The sequence below is a fragment of the Amblyomma americanum genome, chromosome 8, assembly GCF_052857255.1.
Source record: "Amblyomma americanum isolate KBUSLIRL-KWMA chromosome 8, ASM5285725v1, whole genome shotgun sequence".
NCBI classification, from domain to species: domain Eukaryota; kingdom Metazoa; phylum Arthropoda; class Arachnida; order Ixodida; family Ixodidae; genus Amblyomma; species Amblyomma americanum.
In genome coordinates this window covers 296,379-310,463 of record NC_135504.1, presented here as the reverse complement: position 1 = coordinate 310,463, position 14,085 = coordinate 296,379, and the positions used below count along the sequence as shown (strand labels likewise).

The 14,085-nt window shown below is 46.1% G+C and overlaps 1 protein-coding gene across 1 annotated transcript; it reads left to right on the top strand.

The window, feature by feature from the left end:
* Positions 1 to 1,466: 1,466 nt before the first annotated feature.
* Positions 1,467 to 3,470, top strand: LOC144101453 (uncharacterized). The gene is made up of 3 exons (XM_077634633.1): positions 1,467 to 1,493; positions 1,859 to 1,978; positions 2,574 to 3,470. The coding sequence occupies exons 1-3, from the start codon at positions 1,467 to 1,469 to the stop codon at positions 3,102 to 3,104; spliced, it is 678 nt and encodes a 225-aa protein (XP_077490759.1). The 3' UTR covers positions 3,105 to 3,470.
* Positions 3,471 to 14,085: the final 10,615 nt, after the last annotated feature.

The window sequence follows — 14,085 nt, the reverse complement described above, 5'->3', positions numbered from 1 at the left end:
TATATAACAGGCCAACTTGCAGCGAGTGAATGACGCGTCCTAAACCACTGCCCAAACTTAAGCGCGAACAGACGACGCACTCCGAAAAGTTCGGACTTGAATTTTTAATCAAGAATTACCCCGCATTGCCCGAAGGTTTTATAGCAGTATAGCAGGGTCCCGGATTCACGGATTGGCAAAAAAAAAAAAAAACGTCTTCGTTTACAGCGGACACTTGAACCTCCGAAAGTCGATTCCACTGTTGCACAGTTTCAACAAAAAATGAATTCGCGAACAAGTTCGTCCTGGGACGGTACTCGCAAATTTTGCAAGACTGGTCATGTCGTTTAGAAGCAGCAAGACTTTTCCACGTCAATAATAATAATAATAATAATAATAATAATAATAATAATAATAATAATAATAATAATAATAATAATTGGTTTAGGGGAAAGGAAATGGCGCAGTATCTGTCTCATATATCGTTAGACACCTGAACAGCGCTGTAAGGGAAGGGATAAGGAGGGAGTGAAAGAAGAAATGAAGAATGAGGTGCTCTAGTGGAGGGCTCCGGAATAATTTCGACCACCTGGGGATCTTTAACGTGCACTGACATCGCACAGCACACGGGCGCCTTAGCGTTTTGCCTCCATAAAAACGCAGCCGGCACGGTCGGGTTCGAAACCGGGAACTCCGGATCAGTAGTCGAGCGCCCTAACCGCTGAGCCACCGCGGCGGGGCTTCCACTTCAAGACATTATTAATTTCTGTACAACTATCCCTGCGCCCGGCCGTACCTGCCCGAGACGAATCTTGCTGCCCTGTTGTGAATTTGCTCCAATTGCTGTGCAGTGTCCCATACAGTAGAGGCGTATTAAATAAAGGGACGAACACAGGACAGAGAAAGTTTTGTTGAGATTTGGCCGTGAAAATTCATTAGCGGGAATTGAAACAGCTTGGCAGCGCCGTAGTTACAAGCTCACATAACCGAAAGACCCGGAATACAGATTGAAGTACTCGATTCAATCCATCCGCCAACATGAGTAATGGTTGCGTTTAATTTTGCGATTAGTTTATTTTTATAATGCAAATTAAAATGCAATTTTTGCGGGCATGTTGCTTCAGGGAATTTAGCATGTCATCTCTCTTGCATAAAAGTTTGTATAACAGGTGGAGAAACCTCTATGCCTAAAATAGACGTTATCAAGAAGTTGCAGCGTTGCAAGTGCCCCCTGCTAAATGTTGCATAGGTACGAATTGCCTTTAATAAAGTGTGCCACACTAACTAATGTTTTTTATTTGCGATTAGTTTAATTTACTTCAAATAAATTAGATTTTAAGCAGGCAGAATACGAGTAAAGCTTGGACCCCTGCAGTCAGTAGGGCTGCTTCAGACAATTCAAGTTGTCATCAATCTTGCATACTACTTTGTAAGATACATGGAGAGACAAACAAGACCTAGCACATGGCAAGAAGTTGTTGCTTTGCATGTGCCCTTTTTTCAAAGTTGCTAAGGTAAGTATTTTTTAAATACAATCCGCCAACGCAAATAGTGTTTGAGTTTGCTATTAATCGTTTTTTTATTACTGCAAATAAATCGTCCCTTTTGCAGGTAGATTGCTTAAGGCAATTTGGCTTCTCATCTCTCTTGAAGAGAAATTTGTATAACATATGGAGAAACAAAACTAAAATAACCCTTAGTACGAAGTTGTAGTCCTGCTAGTGGCCTCTGATAAAAGTTGCAAAGGTACGTATTACCAAAAATATTGTCTGTTTTTATGTTACTATTAGTTTGTTTTTACTTATGGAAACTAAAAAAGAATTTAGGCAGATAGATACGTGGGACGTTAGTACTCCTGCTGTTAGCTGGGTTGCTTCAGACAATTAAACATCTCATATCTCTTGCATTCAACTTAATATACCAATGGAAAAACAAACACAACTTAGCACATTGCAAGAAGTTGTTGCTTTGGAAGTGCCCTCTGTTCAAAGTTGCAAAGGTAAGTTTTTTTACATCAAATCCGCCAAAGTAAATAATGCTTGCGTTTCAAAGTGCTTTAACTTGAACGGCATTTTGCAATGATAGCTACACTGGGCTACCAGTCGAGCATTTTTCGGTACGTGGCAGAGGCCAGTTGGGATTCAATATGGCAGAGTATCTTACACGTTTTGGCGGGCTAGTTGGTTAAGCATCTTGAACAAACAGCGCGAACAAAGACGAGCACAAAAGACAAGAAAAAAAAAACAGCGCCGTGTCGTTCGCTTTCTTGTCTTTTGTGCTCGTCTTTGTTCGCGCTGTTTGTTCAAGAGGAGTATCTTAAGTTGTCTCCCCCCGGCGCTGGTTTGAGACACCCAAGGCCTTGTTGTTGTGTGCCGCCATCTATCAGCACGCTGCAAAACTGCGAGATTCCTCGCGCAACGTCCGGAGCATAAGACAAGCGGCGCCGTTGGCCGTTGGTACACCTATCTCTTCTTACACCGTGCTCTCGGCTGTCACCGCGCGCTGTTGCCTAATATTTATAACGCGTAATCTTTAAGCAGCGACACCACAAACTGTGTACGCTCAGTGCGCGCGGCTGTGATATTTTGTTGCAGTGGGTGCCATCCCGTGTGGGAGTGCCAGGAAACGAAGCTGCTGACCGACTCGCCAAGGCAGTCCACTCCAACCCAGCAGCTCCAGTTTGTGAGGCTATCTCGGCCTTTGACGCAGCGCGTCACATACTGCACCACAAGGTTCCACTTTGCCACCCAGACCCCCGCGTCGCATCCGGCAAGCTCCCAAGGCCTGTCCCGTACACTGCCTTCGGACGCGCGGCATACTCTTTACTCCTGCACATCAGGATTGGTTGTGTCTTCACGGCAGACCGACGCCACCGCCTCATGGGAGAGGCCGACACAAACTGTATTGACTGCGGAGAGACAGAAACAGTTGAGCACCTGCTCTGTGAGTGCCCCGTTCATGCTAACGTGCGCTCCATAATGCGCGCCGAATACAGCAAGCTCGGCCTGCCCTCTGCCACTGCCGGCGACCCAGTCTTCCCTGAGGCATCGCCACACAAAAGGAAAGCTGCCCTGTCCGCTCTCGTCTCCTTCGTCGATGAGGCAGGCCTTCGCAGGCGCATCTAGTGTCACCCAAGTGCTTTGTGCTGCGTGCTGTGAACACAAACCTTCTGTGCATTGTGCCCCAGTGTGCTGAATTTTCACCATCGCGCGCTACATTGTGTGTGCCCGCAAACCCCTTTCCAGAGACTCTTTGGCGTCTCCACTTCCCCTCCTCCTGCACTAAGAAACATACTGTGATCAATGAGTGCATGGGTGTCTTCTGACTCACACCAGTGCGCGCTTCGCAATGTGTGCCCGCCCACTGTTTCTCGTGCCTGTGTATCGCGCTTTTCGTGCCGCATTCTGCCGTGCACTTGCCGCCCTTTCCGCCATCTGACCCGTCCTCTATTCTATCTCTTTAACTCCCCTCCTCTAACCCTGTGCAGTGCAGCGAAGGTGTTCTCCAAGAAACAGTTGCACGCCCTGCACACAAATTTTTCGCCAACAACCAGAACCACTTACGACAGTTAAAAGGCAGAGCCTTGTGACACTCCCGTGTCAGCGTGTCACCAGGCACTGCAGTGTTAAAAATGTGGTGGAAGTAACGCCAAAATTTAGGCTTAGAAAGTCGGGCCATTAGCAACGTTGTCGTTTTTGCTATGAAAAATCGGGCCACTAACAACAGCGTACTGCGTCATTATTGCAAAGGGCCAGAGAGCGGTGGGTGCGAGTAGCCCGAGTTTTTTTCTCGGTGGCGGCGAGTGGGCTTTCGAGGTGATGTGCTCGGCTTTGCCTTGCGTCTGAAAGTCGCCTCGCCTCGCCTCGCAGCGGTACGCACTCATTGACGATTTCTTCTGGATGTGTCGAATCGCCGTTTAGCGGAAATTTTTCTCTTCAAAGCTAGTGCAGTGATGCGGAGCGATCGGGCTGTGCGGCACCGAGCCGTCGTTTTCTGCAGCAGCTTACTGCATCCTTTCGAACTATGCAGACACGCAGAGGCTTTCAGCGTTTTCCACGTTGCCCTGCTGTGTGTCAAAAGGAAGTTTGCGTAGCAGGCGTAGAATAACACCGAGCGGCACGCTTTTGCGATCGTATTCCTCGGCGTCGGAAGGGCTGCCGGCGGCTCTACGCCCGTGCGAGGGGAACGACTGCGGCGGGCTGCGCGCTTTCGAGGCACCTTATTTCTCAAAACCCTTAAAATAACGGTCGTCCGGCCACTGCAGCCCGCAACGGCTCAGCGCTCTGCACTTGATCCCATTGCATTCGCTCGATCTTGTGTGTCTGAAATGGATCACCTTGCGCTTTGGTGTATATATTAATTGCGCTGTACCGACTGCTGCAACGCTAAACGCTCACCGTAAAATGCTTCTCTCTGTTACGCTCGCTTATTCTCGCTGGAATTTCACTCAGAGATGTTATACGACAGTATATACCAAGCTTATAAATCCGCGTCGTCCGGAGCGCAGGTGGCCCCCCCCCCAAGTAGTATTCGCACAGTGCGAGTTTAGCACTGCAAAACTATGTATATATAGATTAAGTGAAAAACCTCTCTGAATGCGCCGCTGCCATGCGCGCGAGAGCACATGAACCCTGTACAATACGCGCGCATGCAGCTCAGCTTCAGTAGCATGGGGCTATTAATTGTTAACCCCGCAGCTACGCGGTCGGACCAAACCTAGCTCTGTCATACAGTTATTCTGCAGCATAACTTCAACGGTGCTCACCTGGTCGGTATTCTCAGTCAGCCGATAAATATCAACTTGGCTAACATATATGCACGTTCAGAATAAACGATACAGCGTAGCCGATACGACCTAGCTGTGCAACTTGCACCACCTTTCTCAACCTTGTTTACAAATCCCCAAGATATTGCTGCAGGAACTAAGGTGGAAATGGTTCTTCTTGGTCATATAAGCAAGAGGCCCCGTTGACCTACCTTAGTCTCCACCTCTTGTTGAAAGGATTTCATCAGTTCATGCTGGCCTGCAGGGCCTGTTAACACAGTTTTGTGCATGTCCAAATGTATAATAGTGAAAGTAGAGCAGTGACACCATGTTGCATAGTCAGAAACATTTATTTGGGCTCTTGACCAACCAATACTGCCAGTAAGCAAATATAGGAGGCATTATTTACATTCTCAGGGTGCAATCAAACAATAGTTAAATATACATGGTAAATGCTATGCACAAAAAAAAAGGGGGATTCAGGGTTTACTAACCAGTCATTGACGAGTGTGAGCTGAACAAAAAATTTATCCGCAAAAACTAGCAGAGGATTCAGACTGAGGACTTATGACTATTGCAAGATTAAACTACTGGCCGCAGTGCATAGCCAGAACCCTCCTGAAATGATGATAACCCCTTCCCCCTCTCTCCCAAATGATGCTCCACTGGACATGCATTCCTTTGCCTCACTGTTTCGGAAAGAAACTCGGTAGCTATATGCCCGCTACTGGACCTTAAACTGGGTAAGCTTCCTAAAAATTAGTCGCACATGGCTATCCTGGAAGCTTTCTATGACCTTCTTGCCTACGTGATAGAGCCTATGTTTAAAAAGCACCCTGCAATGCTCTGCACTAGAAGGACATAATGATCCTCAAGCGGAAACATGTGGCCATGAAGCTCCAGAAACAGATCTTTGCTGGAATGAAACCAAAACTTCATGCACAAGGTTAGTTAACAAAGTTCTTGATGACAGGCTTTTACTGTGCAATGGCAATCGAACAAGAGACTCAGATTTACGACAGATTTTAATTACACTCTCTCTCTGATGGGTAGCTCAGCCCTCCGCTACTTTTTCTCTGAATGAAAGAGTATGTGTCACCCTGTGGTCGAGATGCAAACAACGCTACCGCGCACTGGTCACACATCAGCTTAGTATGCAACTTGTGTGAAACGTAACCAGCCAGGTACGTCACTACTCTGTCTCCCCATTCAGTATTATGCTCTGGATGTGAGATACAGTCGTGATCTCTGGCTATTTGGTGCTGCGCAGCAGTGTCCGCATCCAAGATGCGCCTCCTGCCTTTTGACGCGTTTACTGTCTCAGTTGCTGAAGCAATAATAGCACTACCGCACGACAAGATTGCTGCAGTTTCTAAAGGCAAGCAGTTCCCTGTTGCTACATCACCGAGCTCATTGTGAACTACTACTTTTCTGAAAGCAGCATGAAATTGTACAACAGTTGGGTGGTCGTTGTGGCCTCTGTGGGACCTGATAAGTCCGAAAAAAAGTTCCAGGCAGTCTTGACAAATTTTGTGTGCTTATATATATTTGAGGACTTTCTTTTCCATGACAGTGAAATTGTAGAGTGCAAGTAAGCTTTTCATACATGTGGTGAAATCTAAAAATCCCGTTTTTTGTGCCGTCTCAATCATGCTGTGGCCACTGGTAGACTTGCTTAGTGATGACAGGTAAATGATTGAGGCTCTAAACATGGCTTCAACATCTTTGAAATTTCACTCATTTAAAACTTTCTTGAATCCCTTTTGCTGTATGGACCTTCATTTCAACGCATCAAAGGTATTGTTAATGCACCTCAAAAATTCTTCACTTGGCTGTGAGTCGGCAAAACCATCTACTTTGAGCACTCGACATTCAGCAAGTGCTGTGGCCACAGAAGTGCTCATAACTTGGGCCGCACACCTGACCTTCCTCGGCTGCCTCTGCCATAGAATATGCGCTCTGTGCAGCTTGTTGGCCAAGTGAAGCCCTTCTTTTTGTTGCAAACTATGTAGCCGCTCAATATGCTGCCATGCCACCGTGTTTCCCTTGTTGATTTTTTGTGCGCTAGAGCATTTGTGACAAGTTTTAACATATGACAAGGGTCAAGAAATGCTGCCGCTGGTTTTTGGGTGGCAGGATGAGAGAATGTCGTCTTCAGTTGGTCTACATTTTTGAAGCTGCAGCCCAGCTCCTCTGACATGGCTGTATTTGCTGGAGCTCCATCGCCTGTTAGAGCTACAACCATTGCCCCAGCATCGTGGGCAAGAAGCAGGCTTTGTGTATATAACTAGATCAGCTCGCTGCTCGCCGAGAAGACCATCTACTAAAAAGTATCCGAGCGGCAGCTTCCACCGTCCGTTAATGGCTACTGCCATTACAACAAAAAGCAGCTTTTGCCTGTGGCAGGCAGTCACCATCAACTCCTGTGCCCTTGTCAGCAAACCCCTCAGAATTGCCCCTGTTCCACTGAACCTGCTGCCTGACTGACATTTCATCAGTCATCAGACTGCATACAGTTTGGTGGCCTTGGCTGCTCATCTCGGTGCATTTCATTTTTAGAGCATTGAATGCCTCAGTTGAAAAGCCAGCATTGCCATCTACAGTCTGATACCACTCTCGCAGTGTTCTTTGGTGGGGCAAGCAGGTGTCGAAGACCTGTCTCACGTAATTGTATGCTTGTGGCGAGTAGAAATTGAGTGACAGCGCAAAGGCCCTGAGCTCAGGTGAAAACTGCCTCGGCACATCCCGGCCAGGGCGCCTGGATATCTGTTTTTTAGGGAGGTGTTGATTGGCTATTCCAAGGGTGTCAAGCACAGCCACCTGATCCTTCAGCACGATATTTTGCCTCTGTAGCATTTGAATCACAGCCTTCAATTCTTCAAGCGTTTTATTTTTCTGGGGTCTTCTAGACTGCTGCAGCCGCTTGATCCGCTTTCGAGTCTTTATGTGCTCCGAGGCAAACTTTGCTGCACGTGCTCTCAAGAAAGCTTTCTCCGGAGTGTCAACCTATGAAGCAGAATCAAAATTTAGTCACCTTCTACAATCACAAGCTGCTCGGTTCCAGCCACGTGTACTTTCTTCAGGGGTAACAAAAATGCAGGAGGTTCGCACTGAGGTGTAGGAAAAAAAATTTCCTTTGCACTCGCCGTTGCTTGTTTTGCTGGACACCCATTTCCAAGCCGAGAGATCTGGCAGGGGCTCTCTCAGCTTGATGTGGAGGACACACACACTAAAAAATTTATTGGTTTATTGATAAAAAAAAGGCATACAAATGTTTTAAGTGTGTTAGCAAGAGTCATGGGTGTAAAATCAAGCTGATCCAGTCACTCAAGACCCCTTACCTATGCGCTGTAAATAGGTTGCAGTAATAAAAACATGCCAGAAATAAGCCATTCACATACACATGTGAAAGCTCTGGTGTTGTATGTTGTTTTCAGGTTAACCTTGCCTGCCTGCCTTACTTACCACCGCTTGTTTTCTCTTTTCTGGTGTTTGAACAGAACTCGAAGTTTGTGGAGGCAACATTCCCTGCACAGATTGATATTCAAAGGGCATTATTTGATTGCCAAGATATCCTTTGCCAGATTAAGAGAAGTACACGGTATACAGAAGATTATATTGTAGTGACAGCTTGTAATTTTGCTCACATCGTGTTCATTGTCAGAAGATTCATTTTCCTACTGAAGCTTACCTAACAGAAAAGAAATGTCACAGTATATCAGCCATAATTGATTGCCAAGATATCCTTTGCCAGATTAAGAGAGGTATACGGTATACAGAAGATTATTTTGTAGTGACAGCTTGTAATTTTGCTCACATCGTGTCCATTGTCTGAAGATTAATTTTCCTATTGAAGCTTACCTAACAGAAAAGAAATGTCACAGTATATCAGCCATAATCAGCACGCATATAATTTAAAGAATGGCAGTTAGCTTCCCCAGACAGCACATGGAAACCAAAAAGAGATAATTCTGTTGGGGTACAAACAGCAATTACCCATGTGAAAAGGTTTTTTACTTTAACAACATCTCAAACATTTTCAAACAAATTAACACCGTGGAAAAAAGAAGAATGTATAATTCACTGTGCAACTCGCAAACCGATATTCTTTTACCTCTGCAAGGCCTCTCTGCCTTGATGGGAAGCAACACTGATATTACATTCTGAATCTACTGGATATTTCTAAAGACCCCACAAAACAAAGCACTTATTTTAGTACTTTGTTTTTTATCTACGTAATGTAGCAACCAGCATTGGGAATTCACAAACGGGAATTCTTAACATTCAGAGCTGCAACGGATATACATATGGCATGCAATGTTCCGCACCACCATGCAGGCTCTGAAATGAATTGCAGTGCATATTTATGTTTGTTAAATTCTATGTGTGTGTGAGCAAGGTTCTCATACATGCAATAAAGCTTCAGTAAGTGGACATTGGCATAGTTGCTGCGTCACTTGCCCATAAGGCCCTGGACGCGCATTAGTAGAGGTTTTCAGCCACATAGTCTCGGTGCATGCTCGCTGAGGCATAACATGTGCAATCAGGAAGAAAACAGTAGCACTGAAAATGCAAGACATTTGTCATGCAGTTGCATTTTTGTATTACAGCCGCATTGAAATTTAGTAGCTTGAGACAGTTGTTTATCATGGAAGTTTCTGCACTAAATATGCCCTAAGCCATAGCAAATATTGAACAAAAGCAGTTAATTCTGACAGGGGCATGTACCGACAGGAAAGCAGACTGTGTGCCGCTGGTAAGCACACAAAACTTTCAAGAAGAAGAATTCAACGTGCCGCATGTGCCAATTTTAGCACAGAAACTGAAATGCGGTGTACCAATTGCTTGCAGCCAAAGGCAGCTCACGTGATGCCGCGCGGCAAGAAACCCTTGCAGCTCCGATGCAGTGCACATGAAAGCTCTACAAAGACTAGAAGATGTGAAAAAAATTGTAAATTGTGGGAAACGTCACGAAGCGACACATTGTCGGTGAGGGACGCCGTAGTGAAGGGATCTGGATTAATTTCGACCACCCGTAAGTCTGATATTTCACAGCACACTCCTGCCTTTCGCCTTCATCGAATGGCGCGGCCGCGTTATTGAACCCGAGTCGTCGGCTCAGTCGCCTCGAGCGCTCCTACGTACCACTGAACCGGCGCAACAGGTGTTGAAAAACTACCGATATTCCTCCAAGGATTTGCATGATATAAGCTCTCTTCGCAGCCATTCTGTTACAAAAAGCGGTCGCTCGTAATGGGCAGCGGTTGCTGGTACTGTACTGTACATCAAATATTCAGCTCCGCGCTGTAGCAGTCGCGCTGCGACAATATATAACAGGCCAACTTGCAGCGAGTGAATGACGCGTCCTAAACCACTGCCCAAACTTAAGCGCGAACAGACGACGCACTCCGAAAAGTTCGGACTTGAATTTTTAATCAAGAATTACCCCGCATTGCCCGAAGGTTTTATAGCAGTATAGCAGGGTCCCGGATTCACGGATTGGCAAAAAAAAAAAAAAAAAAACGTCTTCGTTTACAGCGGACACTTGAACCTCCGAAAGTCGATTCCACTGTTGCACAGTTTCAACAAAAAATGAATTCGCGAACAAGTTCGTCCTGGGACGGTACTCGCAAATTTTGCAAGACTGGTCATGTCGTTTAGAAGCAGCAAGACTTTCCCACGTCAATAATAATAATAATAATAATTGGTTTAGGGGAAAGGAAATGGCGCAGTATCTGTCTCATATATCGTTAGACACCTGAACAGCGCTGTAAGGGAAGGGATAAGGAGGGAGTGAAAGAAGAAATGAAGAATGAGGTGCTCTAGTGGAGGGCTCCGGAATAATTTCGACCACCTGGGGATCTTTAACGTGCACTGACATCGCACAGCACACGGGCGCCTTAGCGTTTTGCCTCCATAAAAACGCAGCCGGAACGGTCGGGTTCGAAACCGGGAACTCCGGATCAGTAGTCGAGCGCCCTAACCGCTGAGCCACCGCGGCGGGGCTTCCACTTCAAGACATTATTAATTTCTGTACAACTATCCCTGCGCCCGGCCGTACCTGCCCGAGACGAATCTTGCTGCCCTGTTGTGAATTTGCTCCAATTGCTGTGCAGTGTCCCATACAGTAGAGGCGTATTAAATAAAGGGACGAACACAGGACAGAGAAAGTTTTGTTGAGATTTGGCCGTGAAAATTCATTAGCGGGAATTGAAACAGCTTGGCAGCGCCGTAGTTACAAGCTCACATAACCGAAAGACCCGGAATACAGATTGAAGTACTCGATTCAATCCATCCGCCAACATGAGTAATGGTTGCGTTTAATTTTGCGATTAGTTTCTTTTTATAATGCAAATTAAAATGCAATTTTTGCGGGCATGTTGCTTCAGGGAATTTAGCATGTCATCTCTCTTGCATAAAAGTTTGTATAACAGGTGGAGAAACCTCTATGCCTAAAATAGACGTTATCAAGAAGTTGCAGCGTTTCAAGTGCCCCCTGCTAAATGTTGCATAGGTACGAATTTTCTTTAATAAAGTGTGCCACACTAACGTTTTTTTATTTGCGATTAGTTTAATTTACTTCAAATAAATTAGATTTTAAGCAGGCAGAATACGAGTAAAGCTTGGACCCCTGCAGTCAGTAGGGCTGCTTCAGACAATTCAAGTTGTCATCAATCTTGCATACTACTTTGTAAGATACATGGAGAGACAAACAAGACTTAGCACATGGCAAGAAGTTGTTGCTTTGCATGTGCCCTCTGTTCAAAGTTGCAAAGGTAAGTATTTTTTAAATACATTCCGCCAACACAAATAGTGTTTGAGTTTGCTATTAATCATTTTTTTATTACTGCAAATAAATCGTTCCTTTCGCGGGTAGATTACTTAAGGCAATTTGGCTTGTCATCTCTCTTGAAGAGAAATTTGTATAACATATGGAGAAACAAAACTAAAATAACCCTTAGTACGAAGTTGTAGTCCTTCTGGTGGCCTCTGATAAAAGTTGCAAAGGTACGTATTACCGAAAATATTGTCTGTTTTTATGTTACTATTAGTTTGTTTTTACTTATGGAAACTAAAAAAGAATTTAGGCAGATAGATACGTGGGACGTTAGTACTCCTGCTGTTAGCTGGGTTGCTTCAGACAATTAAACATCTCATATCTCTTGCATTCAACTTAATATACCAATGGAAAAACAAACACAACTTAGCACATTGCAAGAAGTTGTTGCTTTGGAAGTGCCCTCTGTTCAAAGTTGCAAAGGTAAGTTTTTTTACATCAAATCCGCCAAAGTAAATAATGCTTGCGTTTCAAAGTGCTTTAACTTGAACGGCATTTTGCAATGATAGCTACACTGGGCTACCAGTCGAGCATTTTCGGTACATGGCAGAGGCCAGTTGGGATTCAATATGGCGGAGTCTGTTAAGTTGTCTCCCCCCGGCGCTGGTTTGTGACACCCAAGGCCTTGTTGTTGTGTGCCGCCATCTATCAGCACGCTGCAAAACTGCGAGATTCCTCGCGCAACGTCCGGAGCATAAGACAAGCGGCGCCGTTGGTACACCTATCTATTCATACACCGTGCTCTCGGCCGTCACCGCGCGCTGTTGCCTAATATTTATAACGCGTAATCTTTAAGCAGCGACACCACAAACTGTGTACGCTCAGTGCGCGCGGCTGTGATATTTTGTTGCAGTGGGTGGCATCCCGTGTGGGAGTGCCAGGAAACGAAGCTGCTGACCGACTCGCCAAGGCAGTCCACTCCAACCCAGCAGCTCCAGTTTGTGAGGCTATCTCGGCCTTTGACGCAGCGCGTCACATACTGCGCCACAAGGTTGCACTTTGCCACCCCGACCCCCGCGTCGCATCCGGCAAGCTCCCAAGGCCTGTCCCGTACACTGCCTTCGGACGCGCGGAATACTCTTTACTCCTGCACATCAGGATTGGTTGTGTCTTCACGGCAGACCGACGCCACCGCCTCATGGGAGAGGCCGACACAAACTGTATTGACTGCGGAGAGACAGAAACAGTTGAGCACCTGCTCTGTGAGTGCCCCGTTCATGCTAACGTGCGCTCCATAATGCGCGCCGAATACAGCAAGCTCGGCCTGCCCTCAGCCACTGCCGGCGACCCAGTCTTCCCTGAGGCATCGCCACACAAAAGGAAAGCTGCCCTGTCCGCTCTCGTCTCCTTCGTCGATGAGGCAGGCCTTCGCAGGCGCATCTAGTGTCACCCAAGTGCTTTGTGCTGCGTGCTGTGAACACAAACCTTCTGTGCATTGTGCCCCAGTGTGCTGAATTTTCACCATCGCGCGCTACATTGTGTGTGCCCGCAAACCCCTTTCCGGAGACTCTTTGGCGTCTCTACTTCCCCTCCTCCTGCACTAAGAAACATACTGTGATCAATGAGTGCATGGGTGTCTTCTGACTCACACCAGTGCGCGCTTCACAATGTGTGCCCGCCCACTGTTTCTCGTGCCTGTGTATCGCGCTTTTCGTGCCGCATTCTGCCGTGCACTTGCCGCCCTTTCCGCCTTCTGACCCGTCCTTTATTCTATCTCTTTAACTCCCCTCCCCTAACCCTGTGCAGTGCAGCGAAGGTGTTCTCCAAGAAACAGTTGCACGTATTGGCTGTAGCATTTGAATCACAGCCTTCAATTCTTCAAGCGTTTTTTTTTTTTTTCTGGGGTCTTCTAGACTGCTGCAGCTGCTTGATCCGCTTTCGAGTCTTTATGTGCTCCGAGGCAAATTTTGCTGCACGTGCTCTCAAGAAAGCTTTCTCCGGAGTGTCAACCTATAAAGCAGAATCAAAATTTAGTCACCTTCTACAATCACAAGCTGCTCGGTTCCAGCCACGTGTACTTTCTTCAGGGGTAACAAAAATGCAGGAGGTTCGCACTGAGGTGTAGGAAAAAAATTTCCTTTGCACTCGCCGTTGCTTGTGTTGCTGGACACCCATTTCCAAGCCGAGAGATCTGGCAGGGGCTCTCTCAGCTTGATGTGGAGGACACACACACTAAAAAATTTATTGGTTTATTGATAAAAAAAAGGCATACAAATGTTTTAAGTGTGTTAGCAAGAGTCACGGGTGTAAAATCAAGCTGATCCAGTCACTCAAGACCCCTTACCTATGCGCTGTAAATAGGTTGCAGTAATAAAAACATGCCAGAAATAAGCCATTCACATACACATGTGAAAGCTCTGGTGTTGTATGCTGTTTTCAGGTTAACCTTGCCTGCCTGCCTTACTTACCACTGCTTGTTTTCTCTTTTCTGGTGTTTGAACAGAACTCGAAGTTTGTGGAGGCAACATTCCCTGCACAGATTGATATTCAAAGGGCATTATTT